This window comes from Athene cunicularia, assembly GCF_003259725.1.
Source record: "Athene cunicularia isolate RWA chromosome 2 unlocalized genomic scaffold, athCun1 chr2_part1, whole genome shotgun sequence".
Lineage (NCBI taxonomy): Eukaryota > Metazoa > Chordata > Aves > Strigiformes > Strigidae > Athene > Athene cunicularia.
The window spans coordinates 51,683,458-51,693,457 of record NW_020799095.1 but is presented as its reverse complement, the minus strand read 5'-3'; the positions used below and the strand labels follow the sequence as shown (position 1 = coordinate 51,693,457).

General features: G+C 38.4%; 1 protein-coding gene across 1 annotated transcript in view; it reads right to left on the bottom strand.

Moving 5' to 3' along the window:
* The window catches only part of SALL3 (spalt like transcription factor 3), a 16,764-nt gene extending 11,978 nt beyond the window's left edge, over positions 1-4,786 (bottom strand). The window contains exon 1 of the mRNA XM_026843583.1: positions 4,768-4,786. Within this exon, the coding sequence (XP_026699384.1) occupies positions 4,768-4,786 (19 nt within the window). The remainder of the gene's footprint in view (positions 1-4,767) is intronic.
* Positions 4,787-10,000: the final 5,214 nt, after the last annotated feature.

The window sequence follows — 10,000 nt, the reverse complement described above, 5'->3', positions numbered from 1 at the left end:
ATAGCAAGAATACTTTTAAAATGACCAGTCCAAGTGCATTCATATCGTTGTCTGTCTTGAAATATTCAAGGACTGCTTTTGAAAAATATTTTAGAGAACAATGCTAGAGCGTCATTAAGGTTCTCCACCCCCCCCAACCAATTTCAAAGTAGACATATAAAGAGCTCCACCACAGTATTTTCAATTTAGGATAAATTATTATGTTATTTCTTAAGAAATCAAACAAGTTAAATCTCTCTCAAAGCTTTACTTTCTTGGACTGGTACGCAAGCAGGTGACACAGATGGCACCGATGTAAACGCTGCTTTGCCATAGATGATGGTACGTTCCCTGCACAGCACACTGAGTCTACTAAGATTCTTCACAGAATGACTATCCAACAACTCCTACTCAGAGGAGTAGCCTTTACTCACATTAGAAACTCCGCTGAAATTAGCAGGATTGAAAGAGTACGAACCAGTCACGCAAACAGCAGTCTTTGTGGTTTTGACCCAACAAACACTCCGGGGGGGGTGGGGGGAGCAAGATTCAGAATAGCAACTGATAAATTTTTTAAAATATGTGTATGTCTATTGGAGAAATGGACATAGCCCCAGAATTTCATAAATGAGGTTTTTAACCTCCCTTTTAGTAGTACTTATTAATATGAAAGCACTGAGGTACTGTATTTATTGTCGCTTTTGAAGTGTAAGTTCTCACCCACTTCAACAAGGCATAAAGCTTAAACGCATATGCCTACACATGAACGGCTATTTTGTTGTTTGCTCGATCAGATTCTGAATGACAGAGAGCAATACCAAAATTTTATCATTATTCCAGATTATTAAAAATTTTAAATATTAATCTTTTTTTTTTAGTTACAGCACATACCTATTACAGGAAAACACAGCATTTTTACATGTTTCCTTATTTTTTATAGCTTGCTTTCATTTTCTGATGTATTACAAAGTGATTAAATCCATTAAGTACTGAAGAATTTAATCTTTTTCTTTTATTTTTCCTGAAGAGAAGCAACAATTTTTATTATTACAGTGAGGATGTAGCGCAGCAAAAATTTTCAAGGACTTTGGGGGAATTAAGTGGAACACTTGCTTAATCTTATAGACATGGGTTGAATTTTGCAGTTCTTAGTTGCACAAAAGGTGTTGAATGGGAGTTTTGTCAAGCAGTCAGGATCTCAGCCACTAATAACCTCTCAGTTATTTTCTTTTTCTCATTAGCAGTCTAACAGCTAACAGACTAATCTGAAGCTGCTACGGGATGCAAGATGAATTACAGCACATAAAGCTTACCCTATGAAAACAGGTGAAAAATTGCAGGCAACATCTCTCAAAAGGTACCTGGGGTGAGCTCCTAAGCAGGAGCCAACCCGCAGAGCTGTGGTGGCTCTAGCAGAGTGTGTCACCTTGCATCATTGGGGTCTGGCCCTAAAATTAGCCCACAGAAATTCAAATAAAGGGATTTTGAGAAAGGCACTTTGGGATGGTGATACCTGAAGCTGCTCAGGTGCTCTGCTGACTCAATGAAGGGGGTACAAGGGGTTGACACTCGGAGACTTTGCTCTGTCACCCTCACTAAGCGTACCCACCGAACGCTTTTTCAGGCTGGAGCAACGCATGGCTGCAGGGAGGATGGTGTTGGCCTGTTTTCTTGCCATCTGAGAGGAAGGGAGAGGGCTGAAAGGGTGCCGTGGGTCTTTCAGTCACCATCAGGGAATGTGTAGAGTTGACAAAAAATTGTCACAGCTTCTGACCGCACACACAGAGGATTTGTAAACCTGGCTTTACTAGTTCTGAATTTTTATCACAGGCATATGTCTTTCTGCCCTGTGTGAGAAAAAAGCCTCTTGCGTGATGTGCAAGGGAAAATATAATGAATGGCTACTTCGAAAATGCTTCCATCTACTTTTGTGAAACAGACTGAAATTAAACATCACACTCTAGTCAGGTTAATTATGAAAACATATGCTGTTTATGAAATGCACCCTTTCTTCGGACTAGCTGGTTCCAGTCTGGATAAAGCTTCAACTGACTCCACTCTTTCATCTTTGCTCCAGAATCTTTTCATTTTGTCTCAACTTAAATCACTTCTAGTTCTGTACATGTAAATAGCCTGAAAATCACCTTTTAACTTATATTAAATAAAGACTATTTCAATGAAATGTTCTCTGACAATTCAGTATTTTGTTATATTTTGTTACTCTGTATCACAGATTCCTCAAATTATGCATGATTCATAAGACACTTGGATAAAATCGGGTAAGAGAATCAATGTTTTCTAGGCTTTCATCTCTTTCAAATTCCTGATACCTTCCTGAAGCATTCAAACAAAAGTGTCTTGTAAAGGAATCCAACAAAAATGTGAGTAAAACATTTTCTGAAGCTTCTTTTTAAGACTATATGCAATAATACAAATGAAAACATGGAAAAGTGTTATATGAGTTACTATTATTTCTACATTCAGAGCTGCATATTTGAGACAATATTTTCTAAATGTAGGAATTTCTTTCAGGAAGAAAAAAACTCCACTGATCTTTCACTGAGAAGCAGTGTACAAACTGAAGAAGTTCCAAAAAAAAAAAAAAAAAAAAAAAAAAAAAAAAAAAATTTATCAGCTAAAGATAAAATGTCTGCTAACTATGAAAACAGATGTATAAAATGCTCTCACATGCAAATCCAATAACCATTTCAAAGTGCAGCTCGCATCATTTTGGTATCTTTAAACAAGCAATATTATAAACAAAACTCTGAGTATAGGGCACCGATACAGGACAATCATTTACTACTCCTATCATTAGAATACACATACTTATTTTTCCCCAAGCACTATTTAAATAAAGTAAGAAAATGTATTAAAGGAAATAATAAATTTGTTTTTCAAAATTACATTCATTTGGAAACAGTAGCCTTGTAACTACGTATTGATCCTTGAGAAGAACAGTATTACTTTTTCCTTAGCTTTATCATCTCTTACAATTGACGGAGCTTTTAAAGAAAGTTTTCTTAAATTGTTAGAACACGTTTATTTTCTTGCAAATTAATTCTTTTTAACTCTTTATGATAGCTTTGAATCCCATAAAGAAAGATGAATTATCACATACTGAGCCCAAGCTGTGAAACAGGAGGAGACAAATAGAGACCCCTACTGTGTTTAACAATGTAGAAGAAATTCCAGACTCAATAGAAAAATTTTCTGTCCTTTTTCTCAGACCACAAAAGCTGCTAGTATGGATTTGAACAGTGGAGGGCACTCTTGCTATGCAAAACCCGGTACTGACCTGGCACACTCGGTTTGATCTATTCAGTAGCCTAAATCTCAGAATTTGTTAAGTAACAGCCACCTGTGGCACAGGCACTAACTGTATTCTGTTTAAAACATTTGCAGTTTCTAATCTGTGCAGTGAAGCACTTCGTTATCTCAAACACTGACGCCTTTCTACGTGTACGCAGATGTGGAACAGATGCAAGCTTCACAAATTGCTTGGAATATTTGCGCAAGATATCATATTAAATAAGACCTACATTATGTTTTTCAAAATCCTAAAACAACTATTGGGTTGGATGTTATGGCATGTATATATTAATTTCGGGTTGCATAGCTTTTGTGTGCAAATATACTGATGTTTGTAGGAGCTAAGTTTATTTAGAATGTATCAAGTTTTATTGGGAATCCTAAAAAAAAAAACGAGGTCAGTACTTCTAACATAGCTGATATGAAAAAGACATGGGAAAAACTAACCAAGCCAAAACAACTAGAAGAAAGGAGCAGAGCACGAGATTCTCCATAGCTTTCCTGTTTTGGTAAGTATATAATTAACTACATCTTGAACCGCGTAACTCTAACACCTTGCAGAATGAAGCCAGCCACTCTCTGAACAACCACAGAAACGCTGACAAACCTGTGTTTGGAGGCTCACAATAACAGAAGCCAATGTGAGGACCCAAACCTGCATCTCCTAAGTGTCTCAAAACTGAACTTACACATACGGGACTCAACGGCACTACTCCTTTGGGTGAAATTACTCACATGCAGGAGTGCTTGAAAGAGCAAACCCGAGTGATTCGATGCCAGTTGTGCAGCTCAGTCCTTCTGCTCATTTACCGTTCTGTATATGGCTGTATTGCACAGGATAGCAAAGCATTTTAAAGAGCTAAACAAATTCATTAGCTTTCATCATTTCCAGCTTTGGGAACATTACTACATCAATAAATTCATAAAATAAAAATATTAAATGGCACCAATAGAAATAATCTCTTGAATAGCGAGTTGGTTTTGATTAACTGAAACAAAAAAAACTGTGGCACCTGCAGGGTTAATTAAGCAGCTCAAGATGCTGGGCTTCACAAAAGGAAACCTTTTTCCTTCTTTAAGAACTGTAAACACTTGTGCTGAACTAGATGGGCATTTGATAAGCTGTACAGCATGTAGCAAACTCAGAGGGATCTCTAGTTAACACTCAAATTCAGTGTTAACACTTAACAGAACAGTGGTAAGCCGTGCTGCCAAGGTCAACTGCACAGATGTACTAATTGTATTATGAGCTTGACATCTAGTGGCCACCCCTGGCAGGGCAAAGCAGGCAAAGGTTAAATCAGCAAGCCTTGTCAAAGCACTTCTAACTACCCACCCTCAGGGAGAGTCCTGGGGAAGCTCTCTGGCACTCAGCAATCCCCTCGCAATCCCCCCGAATCCCCGGCTGCGGGCTGGGCTCCTGAAGGGGCCCACCGGCCACCCACAGCAGCACCCACCCGTCCACCCAGCACCCACCTGTATCTCTTGCACCCATGCCCCATGCACCCACCCTGGCCGACCGGCCGGCGGCTTCTGGAGGAGGTCAACAGCCTTCCCAAATATTTCGGTGTGCCTCGCTCTCCAGGTCAGAAGTTTGGACGTGTTTTGGTGTTTCTTTTTCAGCCAGTGATAGGGTCCAAATTTTCAGGAGGAGTGGTGAAAGTGGGGGGTGTGTTTGGAACCAGTATTAGAGGCTGGCAATAAGAGGTTCAGAAGGGCTCTTTTTAAAGATTTAGCTTACCCCATAAGAAATATTGTTCAAGAGCGCTCACTTTGTGTACCCTAACAACAGCAAGGAAATACTAAAGGGCCCACTCTTCAGTCCGCTAACTTTTCACTTTTCAACTTAAAAGAAACATAGTTTTAAAGTGCATTTCATTATGGTTTGCTGTCACCCTTTTAAACAACTATTTTTCTGGCTTTCCCAATTTCGAAGAGGTTTTCCTCAATGAGAAGAAAAGTACTCTACGTCCAACAGCACTGTAACTGAACCAGCTCCTAAAAGTATATTTTGGCTTAACTTCCCTCTTTTTAATTAATGGAAAACCTTCACTACATATAGAGGGAAATTTTAAGAGGGTGAAGGAAACAGGATTTTGGCCCTTTACATTGAAATGTACCATTCAATAAAAATTTACTGCTGGAAATATATTTACTGATGCTTCCTCTGAAAAATAAAATAGCAAATTACCCTTATTTTACAGATGAAATATTATGAAAGAAATTATTTTTACATGCTTTATTTTGGAAAATGCGTCAGTACTTAACTATTTTAATGTCATGCCAGACCTGGTTTATTATCAGCAAAAGTGATTGACTCATGTCCTGACTGATGGATAGTCAACAGATGTGCTTGTCCTGGCTTGGCAGTCAACAAATCAAATGAAAGAAACGTATACAGAAAATCTTCCCAGGACTCAAACTATTTTTCAGAAATGGCACTAATACTCATTATTAATTTGTTTATTTTTACTCTTTGTTTTAAATGCCACCCGTTTTTTGAATTGTAGTTTTTCCTCTTATTTAGGCAAGAAGTTCCAACAGCTAAATGTATGCATATTAATAGTTTAATTACACAGAATTTAAACCAACACATTTCAAAATTTCCTCCCTCCCACTCCAAAAAAAAAAAAAAAAAAAAAAAAAGCAAAGCCTTACTGTCTACCTCAGGAGATGGTGAGACTTCCTCAAAATCAGTACCACCAGATAAAATCTGACCTAGTTTTGTCTCCTTTCACTGTTATACATACATCAGCAAACTGTCTGATTGTTGTAGTTTCCTTATTATTCTAAATATTTTCCTATCGCTAACACAGTTCAAACCAGAATATTTTAAGTATTATACAAATACAGATGTTACATATTTTGAATGTTAAGTCTCTACCGTAATAGCAGAACTGTTTGTATGAAATTTCAATTACTACTTCTTATCAAAGGGACAATTTATAGCAATACCTATTTGGCCTTTATTTTTCAAAACAAAAAACCTTCTCTTACATTTGCCTCAGAACAAACATGTGCAAAAACCACCTAAGTTTTATGTTTACTGACAGCAGCTTGTGACTTCTCAAGTTTTAAAGGCAATGGTGTCTAACCGATGTGGAATAACCTCTATTTTGTACATAGGAATGTCCCTCCAAAATGTGTTTTTACCCTCTGTATATGCAGGTAAAGTGAACACGCTTACATGAAGCTGGCTGCTCCACAGCGAACTGTATCACTGCTGTAGCGGAGCATGTGTGTCTGTGTACACACTCCAGAAAAATACCAAGTGCAGTCACGAACTGCTCAGAACTATACAGCCCAAGCCCACTTGACCAGATGAAAAAGATCCATCAGTTTAAGACTATGTTGTAAGGAGCAGGGGGGACACAGGTCCTATGTTTACAAAACTGATAGCAAAAGGAAGGTTAGAAAATTGTCATTACACAGTTCACTACAAAGTATCCCTTCCATTTCAGACTAAACAATGATACATCTTTGCCAGAAACTTTGCATGAAAAAGTCCAAAACATCATTCGTCATCACCCTTACCGGAACTTCACTTGCACACTCTAAGAATCACTTTTCAGCATTACAAAAAACCCCAACCTTTTACTATCCCTACTTTGAAAATATAAATGCTATATCCACGGTTTAATAGAAAAAATAATCAGAGTTGAAGCATGTGCATTGTATCTATAATTCTGTTTTGTTTGTAATCTGTTGAATTAGGCAAGTGTATTAGAAATGTAATTCCAGCTATTACAATGCTTTACATTTACTGAGAAACTCAGATTATTGTATTCGACAGGCAGTCATCTGAGTCCTTTTGCTGCTGTTTTGTAAATGATTTCCATCACATCTTCTAATTTACTAATCTCAAAGTGGGTTTTTTTGTTTTGTTTTGTTGTTTGGTTTGTTTTTTTTTTTTTAATTGGTATCTTTGTTCACTCTTCTACAGTGCAATTATTCACGTAATATATCATCACCAGCTGTTTGTTAACACTTCTTTTCAAAATTATTAAAAAAAAAAAATATTTTTAGCATTTCGCTTTTGACAAATAATTTCAAAGGATTTTGAGTGTAAATCTGTAGTTGATGACATCGGTAATTATCTTCAGATTTCCAACAGTTTCTCACCATCATGACACTACCCTGTTTGAATGCAGTTGTGTTAGCTGTAGCTCAAGCTAGCTATAAAATTATTTGTTCTGATTCTAAAACTTCTGTGGTAACAGTAGCATGAAAGTTATGGTGTGCCCAGTCAGCTTAAAATCTGGCCTAATGTTTATCTTCCATTCTGCTCCCCAAACTGCCAGGCTTCTCCCTGCTACTCTGAATGTCCCTTCACCCCGCGGATTACGTTTATGGGACATTCATTTTGAAATGCTTCACTTAATAAAATCTATTTTAGGGTGATATTAAACAGATTTCATTAAATAAATAATAGGCTTCATTTGCTTAATCTTGTGTTAACAACAACTTCCACATTTGGAGATAAACAGCCAAATTAGTGAAAAGGCTACATGCATCAAATAATACTGCTTAAAGAGTTTTCTTTCTAAAACCGACAAATATTCTTGCACTGTGCAAACTATTTTTGGCCTGTTGCAAAATATGCTCAGGAACTGTAGCAATATCTTGATTACAGCTGTGAACAGAAACGAAGAACTCTGACTTGACAAGAAGTGTTTTAATTCATGAGATTTGGAGTGCTCATTATATCTGGCCTATAAAATTGCTTTCAGTATAGCAATCGTTAAGCTTCCTAATATAACGTGTAAATGATTTACATTACACTAATGTGCACTAGATAGCCCTCTACTCGTGTATCCTGTCTCCACCTTGTTCACATTTCTCAAATGAAAGTGCAAAACCAACAGCACTACTTTAGCTTGTTAATTGTTAACTGTGAAGGGTTTCACTCTATTAATTAAAATATGTTTTAATAAAAGGAAACATAGCACATTTTGATAACAGCCTTCTAAGGCTGAAAAGTATTTACATTGTTGCATTTTAGGGCTGCTGTGAAAGCCGATTTTGTGCTATTCAGGGACCACAATAATAACGCTTTAAAATTCCTCACTGGGATGCAATGTAGTCCTTTTGATGGAAAGACTGTCTTTCTCATTCGGCAGAAATAAATCCATTCATTTGATCATGTAGTCATTGAGGGCAATACAAAACAAACCAAGTGTGAGAAATTCTATGTGATGAAGTAAACAAAACAAAACCCCCCAAAAAAGGGGGAAAAAAAAAACATTTCCATGACAAAAAGATTCTTTGTCCTTAATCTACCCACCATATGCAAGCGTTTCTTTTTAGCATATCTCTTGTTCTAATCTCGGGTGACATGGCTACATAGATAAGATTCACAAAACAAAACAAAAACCTAGTTTAACAATTTTTTTCAATTTATTAACTCGCCAGGAGTGTCATAATGAAGTAGTGGGGTTTTATTTTTCTGTATTGAAATGGATTCAGAGCATGTAAAAGTTTATCACACTAGTGATAAATTCTTAGACCTAGAACCTACCCCAACAGAGACTGGGCTCAACAAATCTTGTTTACCTAATAAAATACTAATGCTTGCCTCTATTAATTTATTTCACACAACCACTGTTTCCTAAGGGGAAAAAAAAAAAAAAAAAAAAAAAAAGAGAAGGAAAATACACTGCTTTGCTCCTCTGCTGTGACAGAAGGAAGCGTTTCTCTGTGCGTCTGTTATTGTCAACACCCAGGGTTTTCTTGAAGCAGGTTGAGTGGCCCCTTTAGCAGCCCTGGACAGTGTGGGACTCACTCCCTGGCTCCCCAAATACCCTGGGAAGGAGCAGGAGGCTTAACGATTTGCCAGTCTGACAGATGTTTTAACCTGATGAAGTGGATTCATGCTGCCTTAAGCTTCAGGGCTGTAAAGTTCAGATACAATAGTCAAAATCCTCCTCAGGCTTCAACTTTGCTGCCTTTCTCTCCCCACAGATGCATCTTAAAAGTCATTATAGTTTCGAAGCAGAAGAATGACTTTTTTTCTTTTAGAAGGGAGGGAGAGGGGGGATAAAACAGTGGAGCAAGGGGCCTACACAGAAAGCAGAAGACATTGGGGCTCCCACTTGGTTATGTGAGAAACTAAGCAAGCAGTGGGCCCTGTTCACAGAGGAAAAGAAAAACTTTCAAGTGGAAGCTCTTAACTTAGCCCAGGAAAAGTGAGTATGGGCTGTGGCATGCCTTTGCACGCTGCAATACCAAGGAAATTAAAACTAAAAAAAAAAACCCAAACCCAAAACAAAAACAAAGTAAGGAAGGAAAAAACCCGTGCAGCCCTCTACTCGAAAAAAAACCCAGCGAACTAGAAATAAGGAGCACAGTCCAAATCTTTCCAGCTTTGGACACTTGTTCACTAGTAGCCTGGGCAGCCCAGATGCATAAAAGCAAGTGTGCGTGTGCCTGCGTGTGGGGAGGGAGCAAAGAATGGCGGCTGGGCGAGAAAATAACCCTTCCCCATTGCCTGCAGCCGGCGCGACAGGGGCTGGTGGCGGTGGTGGCACTCCGTGTCACCTACCACCGATAATCATTACAGTCGCGGCAGAGACGGGAGGAGAAGGGGGGAAGGCAGCGCAGGGAGGGGGCAGGCGAAAAGCTGCTGCTCAACCTTCTCGAAAATAACGACCCCCCCTCCGCTGCCCCGCGCACCCGAGCGGCCCTGCCCGCTCCTACCGGGGTCCCCTGC